General features: G+C 37.4%; 1 protein-coding gene across 1 annotated transcript; it reads left to right on the top strand.

Moving 5' to 3' along the window:
• The first annotated feature begins 19,381 nt into the window (after positions 1–19,381).
• On the top strand, positions 19,382–21,537 carry LOC107963926 (exocyst complex component EXO70H1). Its single transcript, XM_016900479.2, has one exon. It carries the CDS (start codon positions 19,488–19,490, stop codon positions 21,354–21,356), a length of 1,869 nt encoding a protein of 622 aa, XP_016755968.1. The 5' UTR covers positions 19,382–19,487; the 3' UTR covers positions 21,357–21,537.
• The last annotated feature ends 2,253 nt before the right edge of the window (positions 21,538–23,790 follow it).

Raw genomic sequence — 23,790 nt, 5'->3', positions numbered from 1 at the left:
TACGTCGCTACAGCTGGCGACTCCACTGGGGACAAAACTTGCGAGTCGAGTCGAATTAAACACGTTTTGTCAAAATTTTCAAATTTCTTTGTTCAAAGTAAATATTTGGTCGTGATCCGAAAGTCTCGTTTTCAAAATTCATGCATTTGTATCGTGTTGTAAATATTTCTTCTAACTTATTATTTGGTTGTTTTTCAGTTTTCAATTTTTATGGCTTTAATTTTGGTTTAGTTTCTTTAAGTAAAACGTAAAGGTTTATGAGTTTTTCCCTACACACCGTGCACTTGCATTTTCGCATAACATGAGTTCTCTACTCGGGCTCCGTCCATTTAAGTGAAGGTAAACGCTACGCCTTCGTGAGTTAACTCGTCCCTCCGCACAGGCTAGTGAATACTTTCGGGTTACATATGACTTATGCTTTCGTGAGTTAACTTGTCCCTCCGCATAGGCATAAGTAAATGTAATCCCTCGAATTGAACTCGTGAGCCTGTGATAGGTTATGACCGAGGCTTCGTGCTGATCTTAGCAGATGATAGTACGAGCAATTCGAGTACCTGTCTAGAACCGAGACTGCATATAACGAACCATACGAGCTATCCAATTAGAGCCATGCCGAACCTCTGTCCGCTTATAGTCACCAAAATAAGTACACGGGGAAAATGCCTTTTGCCTTTCATTTACACTGTTTATGCAAAATAATTGGATTGGGTAGTTTAATTTGTTTTTGAAATTATATTTGTTGTGTTTACTAACCAAGTTTGTTTGTTTTTATTTTTATTTTCATCATGCATCATAGGCATCATATTAGGAAGGTGTTGATTAAAAGTTGGTTGCCAAAAAATGGGTTTCTGATGGAGGAGTCAATTACACAAATAACCGAGAAGAATACCGTGGTTCGGGACTGGTCTCTAAAAAGTTAGAGAGAAAAGGGGGATAGTCTAGTGGAAGGGTGTGTCGCCAATTTGCCCGAACATATAACTGTAAATGTTCGCCAAAATAACTTTGAGGATTTGGTTCGAATTTGGAATCAGTGGGATTCAGACACTAGAGACATTTTCACTGAGAGGTATGGAGATATAGCTCACCTGATCACCATCCGTGTAGACGAACAATTGATTCAAGCCATGGTTCGGTTCTGGGACCCAGCTTATCAGTGTTTCACCTTCAATCAAGAAGACATGACTCCAACCATAGAATAGTATGCTGCTTTACTCCGCATCGACAATGTACAATTCGGCAAAATATATGTGAAGGAGCCTAAGCCGATGACCTTCAAGAAAAAGTTAGTGAGACTGACAGACATGACTGATGCATGGGCTGAAAAACAGATAAAGAAGAAGAATGAAACCATTTGCATTCCATGGTCCTCCCTACGAGATTTGGCTCTGAACCATCCCGACATGCTGAAAAGGGTAAATCTATTCGCTTTGGCCATTTATGGTTTGGTCATTTTCCCAAAAGTTCTCGGACATCTCAAAGTTGTAGTAGTTGATTTCTTCGAAAGGTTAAAACAAGGAATCAACCCTGTCCCGACCATCCTAGCCGAGACCTTCAGGTCCCTGAGTAGTTGTCGAAGAAAAGGGGAGGGACGATTTATCGTTTGGATTTTGAGTCACTTCTAGAAGGTAGAGCGCACTCCGTTCCATATGTTTTCTAAAACATTCTCCCCGCTAGAAGCTTACCTCAAGAAAGAATGGCCGAAGGAAGTCACCGAGCAACATTGGGTATCAGTTTTTCAGAATCTTCGCACCGAGAATATAACATGGAGAGCACCCTGGATCCGTCCTTCAGTTCTGCTATACAAATGTGGAAGCCAAGATTGGGTACCTTTACTCGGGTTATGGGGAGGAGTTGGATATGCTCCGCTATTAGTCTAAAGGCAATTTTCTTCGCGACAATTCCTCCCCGCAACTGAAGGATTAGCACAGTTCGAGTTCGCTTTCGCGGGTGAAGGATATATGAAGAGAGTCCGAGACACTGCAAAGTATTGGAAGGAAATTCATTTCATGGAATTAGCTTTGTATGCTGATACCCTTACCCAAGATTACGACATATGGAGGAAGCAACGGGTAAATAGTCAACAAATCTCATCAACAAACTACACCATCCAGAATCCTTTCTCGGAGGAAACGTCGTCTGAGCTGGAAATGGCAAGACAAGAATTCAAACGAGAAAATGCCAAGATGTCTCGAGACCTTAGTGCCCTTCAAGAAGAAAACTATCAACTGAAGATTGAAGTTCAGGTTGAAAGGTCCAGAACTGAAAAAGTACAAAGAGAAGCCGAGATTGTGAGAAACGACTTAAGGGACCTTCATTTGGAAAACAAGAAATTAAGAAACACTATAAAGAATAGCGGGTTGGGCAAGTCGACAGCAGAATGGAAGGAAGAAATTAGCAATATCAAGGGAGGAATGGAGTTTTGGAAGGGAAAAGCAAAGAAAGAGGAGGAAAAGGCTGCGCGCGCTGTGATAGAGTTAAGAAGGAAGAACGCCGAGTATGAAATAGTGACTGCAGAATTGGCAAATAGTCAGTCTGAACATCAAGAATTAAAAAGGAAAACACGAGATCTAGAAAATATGCTGCAATCTCGTCAACAACAATTAGATAACCTCCTGAAGGCTCTAGAAGAAAAGAGTGAGCAGTACGATAGGGACATTCACGCGTATGAAGGAACTCTCAAAGAAAAAGAAATGCAACTTGACTTCTTGATCAATGAAATTCGCAAAGCGGCTATGCAAGTTGTTCAATTATCAGATGAAGCCGAAGTTCTCAGTTGCCAATTCCCTCCGAGCCAAAGATCGAGCATATCAGAGTTTTTAGAGCAAGTGAAGAAACAAGGCAATGTGGCTAGGAAATTTGTGTAACCGTTGGAAAAATGAAAACTTTGTGTAATAGACTATGTTGATAAATGAAATGCCTAAATATGGGGCTATCTTGAAATCAACACCAAATTCTTGCATGTTTACTCATAACTAACATTTATGCATCATTTATTCTTTGGACATTCATCCATTCATATACTCAGTCATTCATTCATCGCGTGTACATATCACCATAATCATCCACCGAAACTAAAGAACCGTATAATCCGCAGTTGCAAGATTTCAAATTTGGAACCACGCCATTCCTATAAAACGCGCCGACAAGCTAGAGTAATGGAAGCTGAATTCAATGAGAGAATTGAAAGGATGGAAAGAGCTCAAAAGGAATTACAAGAGCAACTGCCAAATCGCAACAAGAGACGAGAGACCTAATGGTGAGATCTCGAGAGGAATCACTCGAGCAAAGAGATCAGATGGCTAAAATGATGGAGATGATGACAACTTTGGTCAAAGGAAAAATGCAGAACCCCGATGTTATGGAACCTCAGTCAAGAATTCACCATGATCAGGATCCACTCTATCCCCTGGGATTCACTCCACCGCCCGTATATACAACACAAATAGGGTATACTCAAGAGGAACCCACTGGCTTGGAACATCGACCTATGCCACCTGCTCCACCCACTAATTTGGGGCAAGAAATATTCGCGTCGAACCCAGGGGCTAGTCCTGCTGATCCACTAGTTCTAGATCTGGATGACCCAATAGAGGTAGCCAAGTTGAAATTGGATAACCATGACGCAAAATATAGGAGTCTAGAGGAAAGACTCAAAGTAATAGAAGGCACTGAAGTCTTCTCCGCATTAGGTGCCAAGGAACTCAGTTTGGTACCTGATCTAATTTTGCCCCCGAAGTTCAAAGTGCCTGATTTTGAGAGTATGATGGGACAAGGTGCCCAAAAGCACATCTCATTATGTTCTGCCGGAAAATGACCGGTTATGTGAACGAGGATAAACTACTCATACATTACTTTCAAGATAGTCTAACAGGGTCAGCTCTTAGGTGGTACAATCAACTTAGTAGAGAAAAGATTCGATCCTGGAAGGACTTGGCGTCAGCATTTTGCGATCAGTACAAGCATGTATCGGATATGGTGCCAGACCGTATGACCTTGCAAATGATGGAGAAAAAGCCATCAGAGACTTTTAGACAGTATGCGCAGAGATGGAGAGACGTCTCAGCTCAAGTGGAACCCCCACTAACAAAAACGGTGATAACCGTTCTCTTTATCAATACTTTAAATGCACCGTTTTATGACAAATTAGTGGGAAGTTCCACGAAAGATTTCGCGGATATTGTAATATCCGGTGAACTCATAGAGAATGCCGTCAAGAGCGGTAGAATGGAAAGATCAGAAGGCTCAAGAAAAGCAGTACCCTTAAGGAAGAAAGAGCCAGAAGCCCACATGGTGGGAACTGGAAGTCGTTACATTCCCAATTCGTATCCTAACCAACCCCGACCTCGAAATTATCCACCCCCGAATTTCTATTATCCCCCTCAAACCCCTTACTGCCAAGCACCACATCCGTCCTACCCGTATACGCCACGAACAACCAAAGACCCGTCACCACTTTCCCACAAAACACGGTACCCGCCCAAAGCCAACCTAGAAACGAACCAAGACCAGCAAGGCATAATCCCGAGAGACCGCAATTTACCCCCATCCCTGTGTCGTATGGGGAATTGTACCCAAAACTTTTAGAAAAACAGCTAATTTCTCCCCATTACATGGCACCCCTTAAACCTCCATACTCAAAGTGGTACGATCCAAACGCTAGTTGTGCATACCACGCAGGGAACCAAGGGCACTCTACTGAGAACTGTCTCGCTTTCAAAAGGAGAGTTCAAGGACTCATTGACGCGGGTATCCTATGATTCGATAGTGCTAGTAATGCCACGGGGAACCCGTTCCCTAACCATACCGAAGAGAATGTGAGCACAGTGGGGAAAGAGGATGAATGGAAGGTCAGAAGATGTGTTGCAGAAATAAGGACGCCTCTGCAGAAAATCTGGGAGGTATTGGTTAAGAAAGGATTGCTCTGTCACTCTGATAGAATTTTTGGAGAAGAAGGTCAAAGTTTTTACAATTTTCATGGGATTGTTGGGCATGACATTCAGTTATGTGTGGACTTTAAAAGGTTACTTCAAGACCGGATGGATAATAAGGAGATCAAGGTCCTTAACAAGAGGGAAGATGTCAACGAAAGAGAAGTATGCGTCTCTGATAGCCAATCATCAAGGCCCCCTTATAGTGCTGATCGACCGTTGGTAATTTATTACGACACGATGAGAGAGCCATTGAAACCACAGATGGTAATTGAAGTACCATCTCCTTTCCCGTATAAGGACAACAAAACAGTACCGTAGAGGTATGATGTTAATATCGTTACACCGGAAGTTGAAAAGTCCAAAGCCATAATTGAAGATGTTGGGGAGGTAGGTCATTTTACTCGAAGTGGACGATGCTATTCTAAAGAAGTTTAAACCGGTAAAGAAAAGTAGCGACTCGAAGCAAAAAGGGAAAGCAGTGATGCACGAAGTCGAAGTCGAGCAAGAAATTCCACCCGTGCAAGAAATTAAAAAGCCTGTGAATGAGGAAGAAGCTTAAGAATTCTTGAAATTTATTAAGCACAGCGAATATAGTGTGGTGGAACAATTGAGCAAGCAGCCAGCACAAATCTCAGTTCTATCTCTACTGTTAAATTCAGAGCCACACCGGAATGCTTTATTGAAGGTGTTAAATCAAACTTACGTGGCCAACAACATATCTGTCGAAAAGCTTGATAGGTGGGTAAACAATCTGAATGCGGACAACTTCATCTCTTTTAGTGATGATGAGATACCGTTAAATGGTAAAGGTTCGGTGAAAGCGCTGCATATCACGACCCGCTGCAAGGGCTACATAATACTGAACGTACTCATCGATAATCGGTCAGCGTTAAATGTTATGCCATTGGCTACGCTTTCCAGAATACCGATAGATTTGTCCTATTTAAAGCCCTGTCATTCCATGGTAAGGGTATTCGACGGGACGAGGCGCGAAGTCATGGGAAAGATCGAAATCCCTTTGGAAGTGGGCCCTTACATCTATGAGGTCGAATTCCAAGTCATGGACATTACACCTTCTTATAACTGCTTTTTGGGAAGACCTTGGATCCATTTTGCTGGAGCAGTCCCATCATCCCTCTATCAAAAGTTGAAATTTATCATGGATGGCTGTTTGGTCACAGTCGAGGGCGAAGAAGACATTGTCGCATCTATCTCTGCTGATGCGCCATACCTAGAAGTAAGCAAGGACGCAGTGGAATGTTCCTTTCGATCCATTGAATTCGTCAATGCCACTTTCGTTGCTGAGGGAAACAGAATTTCGATGCCAAAACTATCGAGAAATACCAGAATGGGTGTCAAGTTGACCGTAGAAAGGGGAGCTCGTGCGAGAAGAGGTTTAGGGAGACATCTGCAATGAATAGTTAGGGCTTTAAAGTCAGTGCACCACAAGGCCCGATACGATTTGGGGTTCCAGCCTGACATGCGCCAAAGAAGAAGACAGTGGAAGAAGGATCAAGAAAGAAGAATTGCAAGAACTTTGGGCCGAGAACCAGAATGGGAACCAATAGAGTACCCTCCTTTTTCAAAAATATTTACATCTGCGGGAATGATGTACCCTGGACAAGATGATCCACGAAACATGCTGGGGTTAATTGAAAGGGATTTTCAGAATGTCAGTATAAATGTCATTGACAAAGAAGCTGGTGCAAGTAAAGATGTCTCGAGGATACGCCATTGCCCTCCTGGTTTCATGTTGAACAATTGGACTGCTGAGGAGCTTCTTGTAGTTTATAAGTCTTCAGAGTAATGCTAAACATTAACCTTCTATTGTGTCCTTAGATATAATAGAATTCTTTTGTAAGAGCTTGCATTCGCTCTTTATCATTTAAATGAATATCAATAAAGATGCATTTTGTCACGATTTTTCGTATTATCACTAATTTCATAATCATTTTCTCATTTCATAGCCTATCCTTACATTTGCCTCATTGCCATGACATAACATTTTGTTTGTTGTTTCCAATACTTGGATGTCCCCCTATAGCTTCCTTTTCCATTCAACTTTCAGGTGCTCAGATATTGACGACATGAATAAGCCCGTTACGAATCTTGAAATTGATTTTGAGAAGGCTGTTTGCTTAGGAGAATTTGAAGGCGAAGAAAATGCTGAAGATTATGTCTCGTCTCCTGAATTGTTAAGAATGGTGGAACAAGAGGATAAACAGATTCTGCCTCATGAAGAATCTGTGGAAACAATAAATTTGGGCACTAAAGAGAGGAAACAAGAAGTGAAGATTGGGACTTCTATTTTAGAAAGTACCAGGCATAGTTTGATCACTTTACTCCGCGAATACAAAGATGTTTTCGCATGGTCATACCAGGACATGCCAGGGCTAGATGAAGATTTAGTGGTCCATAAGCTCCCATTAAAGCCAGAATGCAAGCCCATCCAGCAAAAATTAAGACGGATGAAGCCCGAAATACTGTTGAAAATAAAAGAAGAAGTCGAGAAGCAATTTGACGCTGGCTTCCTACAAGCCTCCAAATATCCAGAATGGGTGGCTAACATAGTCTCGGTACCAAAGAAAGATGGAAAAGTACGAATGTGCATGGATTACCGTGACCTGAATCGAGCAAGCCCAAAAGATAGTTTTCCCTTGCCACATATTGACACGTTGGTGGACAACACAATAAAACATTCATTGTTTTCTTTCATGGATGGATTCTCGGGGTATAATCAGATCAAGATGGCCCCTGAGGATATGGAGAAAACTACCTTCATAACAATGTGGAGAACGTTCTGCTACAAGGTGATGCCATTCGGGTTAAAGAATGCTGGGGCAACATATCAGAGGGCTATGGTGACGTTATTCCATGACATGATGCATAAAGAAATAGAGGTCTACGTCGATGATATGATTGCTAAATCTCGAGGAGAAGAAGAGCATGTAATGAACCTCAAGAAGTTGTTCGAAAGGCTGAGAAAGTTTCAGCTAAAGCTTAATCCAGCCAAATGTACATTCGGGGCTACCTCGGGAAAGTTGATAGGCTTCATTGTCAGTGAAAGAGGTATCGAAGTTGATCCAGATAAAATAAAAGCCATCCAAGAATTACCACCTCCGCGCACGCAAAAGGAAGTTAGAGGATTTTTAGGGAGATTAAACTACATCGCCTGATTTATCGCTCAACTTACCAACCAATGCGACCCAATCTCTCGGCTTCTTCGAAAACATAACCCGGGAGAATGGAACGAGGAATGCCAGGTGGCCTTTGATAAGATAAAACAATATTTGTCCAGTCCTCCAGTGCTAGTACCGCCAACTCCTGGAAGACCATTGATTTTGTATTTGACTGTGTTCGAAAGTTTAATGGGTTGCATACTGGGGCAACACGACGAGTCAGGAAAGAAAGAAAAAGCGATCTACTACCTCAGCAAAAAGTTCACTGAATATGAGGCAAAATATTCGTCCATTGAGAAATATTGTTCCGCCCTGGTTTGGGTAGCTCAGAGACTCAGACAATATATGTTGTATCACACGACATGGCTAATTTCAAAGCTGGACCCAATAAAATACATGATGGAATCGCCGGCACTATCAGGAAGAATGGCGCGATGGCAGATCCTCCTTTCGGAATATGACATTGCCTATGTAAATCAGAAGTCGATAAAAGGGAGCGCAATAGTTGACTTCTTAGCAACTCGAACGACAGAGGAATATGAGTATTTAAGATTCGATTTCCCAGACGAAGACTTAATGTGTATCACAGAAATAGAATCCGAGTCATCAAAAGAGAAGTCATGGAAGATGTGCTTTGATGGTGCGTCAAATGCTCTAGGGCATGGAATTGGAGTAATCCTGGTATCACCAGACGGGAATCATTATCCGTTCACCGCAAGACTGAACTTATTCTGTACCAATAATATTGCAGAATATGAGGCCTGTATCATAGGGCTTCGTGCAGCTATCGAACGAAACATCGAGATCTTGGAGGTGTACGGGGACTCAGTGTAACAACCCAAAATCCGTGGGCACCAGAAAAGTGTGTTATCGGGCCTCCGTCTTAGTGAAATAAGTTTGAAAATAATTATTAAAAATATTTATGAGTCTAGTAGTGTGTTTAATTAGGTTTTAATTAAGTAAATTTAGCTTAATTTAGAGTAATTAGTAAAAAGGATTAAATTGAATAAGAGTAAAAGTTTAATTATAGATTAAAGAAAAATTAGAAGGACTTAAGAGGAAATTAAACCATTTCCTATAGCTGAGGCGGTTTAACGTGGAAAATATCAAAGATTTTATTGATTAAAAAAATATATATTTATTTAATAATTAAGTATATTATATTATATTATATTATATTATTATTATATATAAAAGAAACAAATAAGTTAAAAGAAACAGAATGAAAAGCAAACGAAACAGAGAAGAACAGGGGAGAAAGAAAGGAAAGAAGAAAGAAAAGGGGAAATAAGGTTTATGAAGCTTGGAGTTAATTGCCAACAAAGAACCTGAAGCATCAGCATCGAAAGGAAAGGAGAAAGTCATCGAGTACTAAAACGGGAGAATTACGGTGTGTATTACTATAATTCGAATTTTAATTATTATTGATTGCTGAATTTTTTTTATTGTTATGTATGGTAAGTAAGACTTGAGGTAAGTATGTGAAATTGATATGAATATTGAGTGAAAATGAAAGTGATGCAAATTGAATCAAATTGAATTGAATAAGTGAATTATGGAAGATGTAATTATTTGAAAAGCGTATTGATTGAAAAATGATTGGTGATTTGAATTGTGAATTGAAAGTGATATAGGATTGAGAAAGTGAATTGAATACCCTATTAACTAGTCGGGCTGAGTCGGATATAGTTGGCATGCCATAAGATTGGAAGTGTTCAGGGATACTTCGACCTCGAGTCGATGAGATACTGGGTGTCACTATATTTCTTCGGATAGATTCGATGAGGTACTGGGTACCAACTTTACTTCGGCTAGGCCGATGAGACACTGGGTGTCAACTATTACTTTGAACTATCCGATGAGGCACTGGGTGCCATATTGGTGTGTTTGGTTGGATCCGTGTATCTGCCAAAGTCCGAGTTACGTTAATAGGGTGAAAAATTGAAATGTGAATTTGAGGCATTGAAACAAGATAAATAAATTGAATTACGAATTGAAATTGGAATTGTGATAATAAGAGAAAAGTATGAAATGTATATTCATAAGTGATATAAATTTAAGTTTGAGAAAATACATTGATTTATGAATTAGTACATATGACATTAATTGTTAGGTATTTTAATATTTATGTTTTTACTATTGTTGATATAATTTGAATTATGGTAATATCACTGAGTATATCCATACTCAGCGTACGGTTGTTTCTGTGCGCAGGTTAGTAGAAGTCAAGTGTCCCGGTTCAGCATCCAGAACATTTCCGACTCCAACACAAATTTGGTGATGTATATTTTTCTTTTGGGTAAAGGTGGCATGTACATAGGTGTTATATAGTCACTTGAATATGCATATTACTTTGGGTAGTGAAGGTTGAATTATAAGATTTAGATGGTTAAATGAAATGGTAAGAAAAGTATATGATATTTTGATACATGAACATTAAGTTGTTAAATGAATGAAGTTTTTAATCAATTTTGAATGATGCTATGATAGTTATTAAGTTGAAATTATGTTAATGATATAAATATTAGCTATATGAATGTGAAAAATTGGTGCTGGTTGTTTTAGTTTGAATTTGCAGAAGGTTTTAGGTAAAAATAAGCAGACCGAAATTTTTATAAAAAAAAAATTCAGAATAGTCGAACAAGTTCCGTTCTACTTTTAACACGTGCTTGAACTTTGAGAGTTCAAGATAGGGACTCAATTATTATATTATACCATAAAAGTTATATTAATTGTAAATTATTAGTAAGTTGTCTGATATGTCCGGTAATGCCTCATAACCTCGTTCCGGTAACGGTTTGGGGTTAGGAGGTGTTACACTCAGCCCTAGTGATCTACCAAATTCGTGGAGAGTGGGAAGTAAGGGACTCAAAATTGATTAAGTACAGCGATTTAGTGGCTGGATTGATCAAGGAATTCAAAGAAATAGCTTTTCATTACTTCCCACGAGAAGAGAACCAACTGGCTGATGCCCTGGCCACTTTGGCTTCAATGTTCAAAGCAAGTAAAGAAGCAGAAATAATGCCCCTCAAAATGAGCATATACGAGGTCCCTGCACACTGCTGTAGCATTGAAAAGAAGCTGACGGACGTCCATGGTTCCATGATATCTTAGAATATATCAAGAATCAAAGATATCCCGAACAAGCAAATGAGAACGACAAAAGAACAATCAGAAGAATGGCAACGGGATTTGTTCTTGATGGGATATCCTATACAAGAGAGGGAAAGATCAATTGTTCTTGAGATGTGTGGATGATGTTGAAGCTAGGAAAATACTTGAGGAAGTCCATGAGGGAATTTGCGGAACGCATGCCAATGGTCTCAATATAGCCAGAAAGATCATGAGACTCGATTATTATTGGTTGACGATGGAAAGTGTCTGCGTCAATTTTGCAAGAAAATGCCACAAATGTCAAATCTACGGCGACAAAATTCATGTAACCCCTTCGCCCCTTCATGTCATGACTTCTCTGTGGCCTTTTTCTATGTGGGGCATGGATGTTATAGGGCCAATTTCTCCAAAAGCATCAAATGGACATCGATTCATTTTTGTGGTTATCGATTACTTCACAAAATGGATAGAAGCTGCTTCGTTTGCCAATGTGACGAGGACTGCAGTTTGCAAGTTTTTAAAAAAGGAAATCATTTGCCGGTATGGTTTGCCTGAAAGAATCATTTCAGATAATGCCACGAATCTGAACAATAAGATGATGAAAGAAGTGTGCGAGCAGTTCCAAATAAAGCATCATAATTCCTCGCCCTATCGCCCAAAGATGAACGGGGCTGTTGAAGCAGCTAACAAGAACATTAAGAGGATCATTGGGAAAATGACTGAGACATATAAAGATTGGCACGAGAAACTTCCATTTGCTTTGTTTGCATATTGCACATCTGTGCGAACATCTACGGGAGCAACTCCTTTCTCTCTAGTCTATGGAATGGAAGCTATGCTACCTATCGAGGTTGAGATCCCCTCTCTGCGAGTATTGATGGAATCAAAGTTAGAAGAAGCAGAATGGGTTCGAGCTCGATATGATCAGTTGAACCTCATTGAAGAAAAACGTCTAAGGGCAATTTGTCACTGGCAAATGTACCAAAAGAGAATGATCGCAGCCCATGACAAGAAGGTACGACCAAGAGAATTCCATGAAGGAGAACTCGTGCTGAGAAAGATTCTCCCAATACAAAAAGACTTGCGAGGAAAATGAGCACCAAATTGGGAAGGACCATACGTTGTAAAAAAGGCATTCTCAGGCAGAGCTTTGATCCTTACCGAGATGGATGGGAAGGAGCTACCGAATCCAGTGAACTCAGATGCAGTGAAGAAATATTATGCTTAAGATGAAAACCCGAAAAGGGCATCTTAATAATAATAATAAAAGGGATCAGGGCGAAAACCCGAAAAGGGCGTCTTGATTAGTACAAAAAGATTAGGATGAAAACCCGAGAGGGCGTCCTAATGAAACAAACCTGGCGGTCGAACGATAGGTCAAGTAGTGAGGCTACAGTAATTGAAGTATTTCTGAAAGCTCGAAATCTTCTACGCAAGAAGCCAGACTCTAAAAGATTCTTGATTGAGGAACGCGAAGAGTTCATGTGTTGAATATCTAGAGCATTTGTATCCGTTGAATACGATCCTTTCTTTCTTTTTGACATTTTTTACTCTCATTATTCAACTTGCTTTGTTTACCACATTTGAAATAAAGGAATATGAGATACCAGTTTTGTCCCTACATAACCATTGTTCGTGCATCTCATTAGGTGTTTGTTTACATGATAAATGGTGAAATGACATACTTTGAACAAAAGAAATGTTGAGTATTACCCGGATAAGAATTTGATAAGTGCAAGATCTTCAAAGCAAGAACAAAGTTTAACCAGGGGCAAAAGGGTGATATCTGAGAAACGTCGATTACTCGTAAAGCTCGAAGACAGGTATGAGGCCTGAAGAGAAGGTCGAGAATCAAAGCAATGAACGCAGATCCTCAACAATCGTGGCGAAAAGGACATACGACCAATATGCTTAAGGAGCACTGCATAATCATGTAGGCATAAAGGCATTTAAGACAAACATGTGCATATCATGATGACATCATGCATGACATATACAGGTAATCCAGTAAAGCAAGAAATCTTGAATGAGAGTCGCACTGAATCAAAGGAAAAGATACCCGAGTTCTACCAAAGGACTGGTTTTGGTATTTTGATGTTTTTAATTCATGCTTTCCAAGGAAAATCAACTCATATTGCGAGAGATGAGTTGAGCCTCAAGACACGTTGAGGTATTTTTAATTTTTGTTTTCAAAATCAACTCATATTGCGAGAAGTGAGTTGAGCCTCGGGGCACGCCGAGGTATTTTTAGTTTATGTTTTAAATTGACTCATATTGTGAGAGGTGAGTTAAGCCTTTTAATTTTTGTTTTTCAAAATCAACTCATATTGCTAGAGGTGAGTTGAGCCTCGGGGCACGCTGAGGTATTTTCAATTTTTGTGTTTTAATTTCAACTCATATTGCGAGAGGTGAGTTGAGCCTTTCAATTTATATTTTTCAAAAATCAACTCATATTGCGAGAGGTGGGTTGAACCTTTTAATTTTGTACTTTTTCAAAATCAGCTCATATTGCGAGAGGTGAGTTGAGCCTCAGGTCACGCCAAGGTATTTTCAATTTCTGTTTTCATTATTATGTTTTTGAAAGAATCAACTCATATTGCGAGAGGTGAGTTAAGCCTCGGGGCACGCTGAGGTACTTTCAATTTCTACTTTCCAATTCCTGTTTTTCAAAAATCAACTCATGTTGCGAGAGGTGAGTTGAGCCTTTCAATTTATATTTTTCAAAAAAATCAACTCATATTGCGAAAGGTGAGTTGAGCCTTTTAATTTCTGTTTTTCAAAAAGCAACTCATATTGTGAGAGTTGAGTTATACCTTTTTGTTTTTTTCAAAAATCAATTCATATTGCGAGAGACGAGTTGAACTCAAGATCACATGCCGAGTCAAGAATAAAGATTGGAGCTAATTGAAGATGTCAGATTTTGTCTCCTGAAGTTACAGTGGAGCTAATTGAAGATGTCAGATTTTGCCTCCTGAAGTTACAGTGGAGCTGATCGAGGATATCAGATCTTGCTTTGCTAGAGTTATAGAGGAGAAGATCGCAAATTTTATCCCACAGAAGCAATAGAAAAGCAGATCAAAGCCGTAGACTTTATTTCTCTGGAGTTACAATAAAGCAGATCGAAGACACAAATCTCATATCCTTGAAGTTACATTGGAGTAGATTGAAGCTACAAGGCATATGTCAGAAGATGTAGTGGATTGAATCTAAAGCTACAAGATGCCGTGGACTGGAAGGAGATTATCTGAACTAGAAGAGCACCAATGAAGTCAAGTCCCAGCAAGACCAGGCAAAATTGGCCTTTCATTATGTCTTTGCTCCATTCCCGTTACACGACAATGAGCAAAGAGGGGCAGCTGTACAGGCCAATTTTGGGCCACCCCCAAAACCCAATAACTAAACCTACTTAAAACCCATACCCATCTCATCCTAAACTAGGCCTAAACAACTAAACCCGAAGCCCAACTACCCCAGCCCAATAACCTAAACTTAACATTCAGAAACCCTAATTCCACTAACCTTAGCCACCTACCCTCCCCCACTTGCCACTTGCGCCGCAGCCTCTCCCACTTGCCCACCAACCTTCTGACACCAGCACTGGCTACCTGCTCCACCGTGCCCATCCCCTGCAAGATGAAAGGAAGCACGCGAACAGTAAATTTAGAAAAAAATAATAATGTAACTAATAGGGCTATATAAAAAGTCGAATGAAACACTGTAAAGGGGGCTAGATTGAGCAGTTTCACAAACAGGAGATAATACATATAACATATCTTCAAATACAAAAATAGTGATTCTAGATCGAATAACACAAAAAATACAGCAGAGAATCAAAAGCAAGAACAAAAGAATACAGGAACAATACAAGGTGATTGCCATCATTTTCTTTTTTTTTTCTTTCGAAAATTTTCTATTTCTTTTTTTTTCCGTTCTTTCATTTTATTTCTCCTCTCTTTTTATACACATATATATATTATAAAAAAAAGAAAGAAAAGTTACCTCTTGAACTTCTACGGTGGCCGGCGACGGTGGCGCACGGCGGAGGAACGGCACATGAAGCTCACCGGAAACCCTAGGACGGAGGGAGGGTTGAGAGAGAGAGAAAGTTTTCTTTTTTTTTTCAGAAACAAGAAGAAAATGAAGTTTTTTAGAATTTTTTTTACTTTTATAGACAAAGGAAACGGCGCCGTTTTGATGTGTGGGTTCAGAGGGCCAAAACGACGTCGTTTTGGCCTCTGACCCGAGACCCGACCCAAGGAAGCCTAGGATCCACGTGTTTTTGGACCAAGGGTCTATTTGCACCCTTGGTCCTTCCGCTTTTCTGAGACTTTACAATTAAATCTTTTATGTTTCACAATTTGGCCCTATCATTTGCAGCGACTTCCAATTTAGCCCCTAGCAATGCGCATCGTTTTAAAAGACTGGGGTTATTACACTTTTGGCCCCCCGAGGTTACATGCATGTTCAAGCTGATCCTCTTGTTTGCCTTTATTTTAATTTTGACTCTAAAACTTTGCTATTGATTCTATTTAGTCCTTTTTATTTATTTTCGTTTCTTCATTAAATATTAGTATTATTTTATCACTATTATTATTATTTTATATATTAATGTATATCGTTTTTATGTATGTATACATGTATATCTATATAATGCTAATTTTAGTTATTTGAAATTTCATGTTATTTTTATTATTATTATAATATCATATTCTTAATAGTGATGCATATTTTAGTGTACAAGTATGCACGTTCTTTTTATATATATATATATATATATATGTAGTATGATCGTACCTATTATTATTCTGTTTATTATTTTCATTATTATAATAGTGTATATTTTGGTTATATATATGTATTATAGTATTTTTGTTATGATACAATGCTTTCGTGTTTTAACATCATTACTATTATAATCATTAACCCTAGTATATGTTTTGTTACGTACGTATATATTATATGTATTTTATATATTATGTATATTATTTTTTTATACACATTCCGTATGTATTAAAATATCCTATTACCCATGTATATATTATTATTACGTTTATTTATTCTTATTATATTTATTATTAGTATGTATATTTTATTCTACATATATATCTTTATACATAATATTATTTTCACATATTGTTATGTTTACTATTATATCTATTATTTTCATTATTATTACTCGTCATTTATTTTAATATTATTATGTAGATATATACTTTTTGACATTGTATTTTCATCTATATTTTGTATATACTTCGAATATTATATAGTATGTTTTCCAATACTATCGTTATTTATATATATATTTTACATATATACTCTTAATTATCCGTGTATGTATATTCGTTGTATTCTCATTGTATTCTCCTGTATGATACTATTTTTACATTTAATATCACGCGCATTGTCATTTTTTTTAAATATCATTGTTGTATGTATTATGTGCCATGATGTGTTCCCAACTATTATCTTTCGTTTTCCGTCCGTTCTTGTATATTTCTCCGTTGTTCATTATTTTAAATTATTTATTCGTGTTTTTATTAATTTCAATACGTAAGGCAATATATCGATTTAACACCATGTCGTCGATTTCATCGCTATGTTGGGTGAACATCAATCGACTCGTGTTAGGACGGTATACCCTTCTCAAAAAAAAGGAAATCAAAAATTGAAAGTTTTCGTCTTTTGAATCGGATCACGATTGAATATTACTTTGAACTCATATTTTGAAAATCAAGACAACACTTGTTTATGAGATACCAATTTTTGGGCGTCGCGAGGGTGCTAATACCTTCCTCGCGCGTAACCGACTCCCGAACCCTAATTTTTCTCTGGCTTTTAACGTAGACCTTAACTCGGCCTTTTCCTCTTTTTTAAAAAGAAATCTAATAGGTGTCCGATCACACCTAGAAAAAAGGATCGGTGGCGACTCCCGGTTTATTTTAAATCAAATTTCAATTTCCAAGTTTTTAATCGCCACAATTAGCGACCGACCCCAAACCAAAATTTTTACGTCGCTACAAGCATCAACACGGCTAGTAGCTTAGCTGTAAATTGTTGTTGTAACATTGTTGAATATCTTCCAGAATAATGCCCTTCATTGTGGGCGAAGAAATTGAATTTAAAGGGTCAACGTAAATTCTTATGGGCAAAAACCAAACCCTAAATAAAAACCAATGTTCTTATGAGGTCAAATATCCTGTTATATGTTGCCAGTATTCTGACTTTTGTTAACTGTTTAAAATCTGAATTCCGACCATCACACAACAATTTAACATTAATTTGTCATGAGCTGTAAAATAATTGGCATTCTCATATATTTATCCTCTCCGATGTTTGAAATTCTTATTAATTATTAGCTGTCTGTATGTTTTTTTTTTCATTAATGGCTGCAAAACCAGAGGCAGAAAAAAGAAAAAAACCCATTGTAAAAGCCGTCACCATGCATGGAATTGTTGTTGTTTTGTCGTTGAATTTTTCAAATTGATGCATGGTGGAATTCGGGAACTTTTGGTCATGCATATACCAATGTTCTTCTAGGCTTATTGGAGTGGTTGATTAGTATTTTTTTTATTATATAAAAATATCGTAAGTATTATTAGGTTAAGCTATGCGTATTTTTTAAAATATGATGGTAAAAGTAAAACAGTATTGTTGAGAGGATCATAAATCAAAATTTTGAGTAAATTAATGAGAATGGTGATTTCATTTTGCGTGTGTGAAGTTGAATGTTTTATGTAATCTAGTAATAATGCCAACTACTTTCAAACAAAAATTCTAGATTTAGACAAACAAGAAAATACAAACATGCTTGGTTGGCTACAACAAAAGATAGTGTTATACTTGGTAATTAAATGAAATTGGATCCATTAAAACGGTAAAAAATATTATTATTATTATTATTAAATCAAAATTACTTTTTATGTCATTCTTGATTGGACATGAATTCAAGTGTGTTGAAACGTATTATCCTTTTATTTATAGATTAGAGAGAAGTGGTTCCAGACATTGTGCTTAATTAATAATCAAAATATATCTAAAAATAAATACATATTTGGGATGGTATAATCCATCCAAAAAGCTCATTTTACTTTTCAAAAATTAATAAAAATTATATATTTTTAATTCATATTTTATATATTTTACAATTAAATTTAAATTTAAATTTTTTAATAATTTAAATTGAATTCAGGCTAGATCAGATTAGTTCAACTTTAAAAATTTTTGTCCAAACCTAACCCAAATTGGGTCAGGCCTATTGGGTCGAGCAAGTTACTTGGCTCTTGGATAGATCTAAGAAACACCAAATTAACTTGTTACTACTTCGTAAAAAAAATTCTTATGACTATTTTTTTAGTTTATAAGAGGATGTTATTATTATTTACTTTAATATACAAATAAAATCCTAACCATTGCGTTACTATTATTATTTGTTAATTTTATTTAATTAATCAAACATTAGTTATATTTATAAATATGGACTTTAGAGAATCATTACATATATTGCTACTGATTGATGAAGTTCATATATTATATTTTACTTTTTTATCTCTTTATTTCATAACAAATATTAACTAAAAAAAATTTATACGCCTAAAACGTAATTTTATACACTCATTACAACATAATTTAAGTTTATGTAAATAAAACGATAAATTATTTTATGGGCCCTTCCCACCAAATCATCCATGATCCATTTTTAATTATTTAATAATATTTTAATAATTTTTTCGATGTCATTGATACATAATTTCAATAATTTCTTTTTACCTTTAATCACAAACTCAAACTTATTTAAGGTTCAGAGTTTGAGTTCTCACTTAAGATTCAAAGTTTAAGGTGTAAAATTTGAGATTTAGAATTTAAAATTTAAACATTCGAAATTCAGAGTAAAAAATATAAAAATAAATAAAAAGAGACTATAAATGATGCGAGGGTAAGGGTTTATAAAACAATTTGTAACCTCAAAAATCTTTAGAATAATATTTGCATTAAGAGCAAGAAAAGATATTATAAAGAAGCTGGCCAGATGCTATCCAAAACCAAGAAGAGGCTTCGTGTAATTTGAGACTATTGGCTGATTTGACTTTTGAAAACAGAACCGGTCATTATCACCCACCGCGTGGATTCTGTATCCCCTCCCTCTCTATATATACCCAAACATCTCTATTCTTCTTCCACTCCTCACTGCAACAACAAATTTCACTTTATTTCTTTCTTAATTACTGTCTTTTAGCTTTATATCAAACTCAAACTCTATTTGTGAATGCCAAGAAAAGGAATGAGGAACATTTTCTTCAAATCACCATCTCTAACGAGGATGACACCGCCTTCTTCTCCACTCCACCATACTTTTTCAGAGTCACTAATGGAGGAGAACATTGAAGTAGCCCAATTCATCATCACCAAATGGGACTCCTCGCATGACGACAATCTCGTTTCTCTTTTCTCCGATAAGGATGAAGCCAGACAATATCTGGGTTCCATTAAAGGATTGCAAAAGGCTATGAAGTACTTGGTTTTACACCAATCCAATTCGGAGAAACTCGTCCGAGCTCAACTACTGATGCAAACCGCCATGCAAAGGTTGCAGAACGAGTTTTACCAGATTTTGAAGTCCAACCGGGATTATCTCGACCCAGAATCTGTTTCGGCTCACTCATCTTCCAGGCCCTCGGTTTCCAGGTCTAGCTTTTCGGAATTTGAAGAAGAAGAAGAAGAAGAAGAAGAAGATGAGTCCGAGAACGAGAATGATTCGGTGCCTGAAGTGGAGACAGCGTCGTTAGCTGCTATGGCGGATTTGAGAGCTATTGCGGAAGCCATGATATCGGCGGGGTACGCTAAGGAGTGTATCAAAGTTTATAAGATTATTCGGAAATCGATCGTCGATGAAGCTCTTTACCATCTCGGAGTTGAAAGGGAGTTGACATTTCAGAGGATTCAGAAGATGGAATGGGAGGTTCTGGAGTTTAAAATCAAGAACTGGTTAAGCGCTGTTAAAATGGCGGTTAAAACGCTGTTTTATGGCGAGAGGCTCCTCTGCGATCAAGTGTTTTCCGTTTCGGCCGCCATAAGGGAATCTTGTTTCACGGAAATTTCGAAAGAAGGAGCTTTGGCTCTGTTTGGTTTCCCGGAAAATGTAGCCAAGTGCAAGCAAACTCCGGAGAAATTGTTCCGTATCTTGGACTTATACGAAGCAGTTTCCGGTCTTTGGCCGGAAGTCGAATCAATCTTCAGCTTCGAATCAACGGCGGCAGTACGAGCAACCGCCGTTAACTCCTTGATCAAGCTCGGCGACACCGTTAGGACGATGTTAATGGACTTTGAAACGGCGATTCAAAAGGATTCATCCAAAACGACGGTTCCAGGCGGTGGGATCCACCCTCTAACACGCTACGTAATGAATTACATCTCTTTCCTCGCTGATTACTGCGGGATTCTCTCCAACATATTCGAGGATTGGCCGTTCACGGTTCCTTCCGCTTTACCGGAGTCTTACTTCGGGAGCCCCGACAGCGAGGGGAGCATTTCATCGCCGATTTCCGTCCGGGTAGCCTGGCTCATCCTCGTCATGCTGTGTAAACTCGACGGTAAAGCCGCGATGTATAAAGACGTGCCGCTTTCTTACTTGTTCTTAGCGAATAATCTCCAATACGTCACCGAAAAAGTCCGTCAATCGAACCTGAAATTCCTCCTCGGCGACGATTGGCTGATAAATCACGAACTGAAAGTGAAACAGTACGCTGAGAATTACGAGAAGATTGGATGGAGCAAAGTGCTTGCGTCACTGCCAGAGAATCAGACTGCTGAGATTCCAGCCGATAGGGTGAACGACCATTTCAAGAAATTCAATTCGGCTTTCGAAGAAGCTTACATGAAACAAGTTTCTTGGGTCGTACCCGACCCGAAACTCCGAGATCATATCAAGATTTCATTGGCGAGACGGATCATACCGATCTATAAAGAGTTTTACGAGTCAAACGGCGGAGTGCAAATGAAAAAGGAAATGTGGGGTGAGTCATTTATCAGATTTACCCCTGATGATTTAGGAAACTACTGGTCGGATATGTTCTATGGAAGCAGAAGCTCAGGGAGTGTTTCATCAAGTTCAAGGGGAGGTGGCCGGAGTCATTGAGGCAATCCTTTTTGGGGGCGTCGAAAAAATGGCCGGCCGGGTTGGAATTTAGCCTCGTGGCTTTTTGTGGCATGTGTTGCCACGTGTATAAAAGACTGGTTAATAATTTAATTAATTAATTACTTTAAAATTGTAATAAGAAAATTCTTTGATTTTTTTAATTATAGAATTCCAGTTTTGTGAAGAAAAAAGGATTAAAGGTAGAGCGAGTAAATGGATTAATAAAATAATAATGATTGGGTTGAATTAATTAATCCATAATGTTAAAAGGAAGCTTCTGATGTTGAGAAAGAGGTAAAGCCAAAGAAATGATTCTACCAATCATGTTTACTGTTGGTTTGGACGTCCACTCCATGAAATATAATTCTAACTCAAAAAAACCATTTCAAATTTAATTGGGAGCTGTTAAAGCATACCAAAAAAATCATGTACAGAACTAACAAGTCAACACCATAACCAAAATTGTGATGTCAGTGAAACATTGAATTTATTATTTGGTTTATCTGATGATGATAGTTTCTTGAACAGAGGAGGAAATCACGGTACGTGTCTCTCTTTCAAACACTAATGGTGTAGATTTGAATCAATGTGGAGAACCTGATGATCAACAGGTTGATGTTTAGGGGTCTGTTCAATCTAATGTAGGAGGTTCCGTTGTTGGTGAGAATCAAATAGAGGATGATAATGATGGTGAAATAGTTGTTGGGCCAACTGTAGGAATGAGATTTAGAAGCTTTAGTTTTTACCAATCACATGCGAATCTGAAAGGGTTTAGCTTGGTCAGAAGGTCATTGAGTAATAAAAATCCAAATGTGGCTAATTACGCAAGTGGTAAGCTTGTGATAAAGATGGCAAAGCTAATGAGAGGAAGAAGAGTAAGAAATTTTCTTATCTTACGAGCGTGAACGTCGTTTTAGGAGCTGATGGTATTGGCGTGTTAGCAACATAATAGTTAGAAATCATTCTCATGAACTCATTCCTAAAATGGCAAGACTAATGTCTGTACATAGGTATGTGTCTAATTGGTTAAAGAGAACACTGGAGGCAAATGATATTGCTGTCTTTCCAATTTACAAGAACATCAAAATTGCTACAAGTTCAGTCAAGCGGACTAAATCAAATTGAGTGTTTACCACAAGATTGTAGAAATTATATCCAGGAGGCTAATTATTGAATAGGGGATGCTGAGTATTTGAGGAAGCTATTTTGCTAAATGCAAATTAAAGATAGTGAATTCTTCCACGACCTTGATGGATATGGAAAGTTGAAGAATATTATTTGGATCCATCTTCAAAGTAAAGATGTTTTTTTATGACTTTCATGATGTTAGTTTTGATACATATTTTGTAAACAGGTGATACATGCACGAATGAGATAAAATTTATTTAAAGTCAATTTAATCAAGTTGCCAAATTTCAAGTTTAGAAGACCAGCCGACTTGCGATGAATTTTTTATATGAGATTCAAGCATTTCTGGGCTGAGATATCTGAATAGTGTTTGAAGAGCTATCTCTTAACTTCGAAACGCACTTTGAATCACTCGATTTCAAGTTTGAGAGTTCAAGTTATGACTATTTACTGAAGAATCACTCGATTTTAAGTTTGAGAGCTCAAATTAAGACTATTTATTGAAGACTACGCAAGCAGAATTTTTAGATGAAATTATTACAGAAATTATGAGTTTCAAACTTTAATTCGAATTTAAATAATATTGGTTTCAAGTTTATAGCCTAATTTTGATTATATATAAGCTCAATATTGTATTTATTAAGTTTTATTATTTTATTATTTATTTATTTCATACCTTCAATCACATACTTATTTCATATTAATATCATAACTTCACAATATATGACACAAATCATTTTGTTTAGAGTTCCCTTGCATTTCAATTTGGTGTTTTAAAAAATAGGATCTTTAACCTTTCAACCACAAATTTTCCAAAATTTATGCTCTTGTATACATATGCCAACAAATTTTCGAAATTAAGGGTTCGTTTGTTTGTCAGGAAAACATTTTCCGAAAAATATTTTTCTAGTTTTCCAGTGTTTGTTTGCTTGAAAATAAATTCCATTGATAAAATATTTTCTAAAACACAGTAAATGAGATGGGTTTTTAGGGAAAATGTCTATCGATTTTATTTCTGTAAGACATTTTCCATCTTCCTCCACTCTCACCAATTTGGTTCCTCCTTCTTCCATTCTTCATCTATCCCTTCCTGAATCTCAATTAAGGTAAGGTTTTTATGCTTTTTATTTTCTATATTTCATATGTCTATTGAAGAATCTTCTTCTTCTTCCTTTTTTATGCTTTATTTAAAATCTGTTTGTTTCTGGGTTTTGCATCATTAGCTTCTTCTTCTTTTTTTTTTTCGAAATTTTGGAGTTCATTTAACTGTTGCAAATAATTTCGTAATAATTTTTCTTGCTTATTT

This window comes from Gossypium hirsutum, chromosome A03, assembly GCF_007990345.1.
Source record: "Gossypium hirsutum isolate 1008001.06 chromosome A03, Gossypium_hirsutum_v2.1, whole genome shotgun sequence".
Classification (NCBI taxonomy): domain Eukaryota; kingdom Viridiplantae; phylum Streptophyta; class Magnoliopsida; order Malvales; family Malvaceae; genus Gossypium; species Gossypium hirsutum.
Note: the sequence above shows the minus strand (reverse complement) of the source record. Positions and strands in the feature narration are given on the sequence as shown.

Bases quoted from the DNA above. Each gene is read 5' to 3' on its own strand.
- LOC107963926 (XM_016900479.2), top strand. From the start codon at position 19,488: ATGCCAAGAAAAGGAATGAGGAACATTTTCTTCAAATCACCATCTCTA.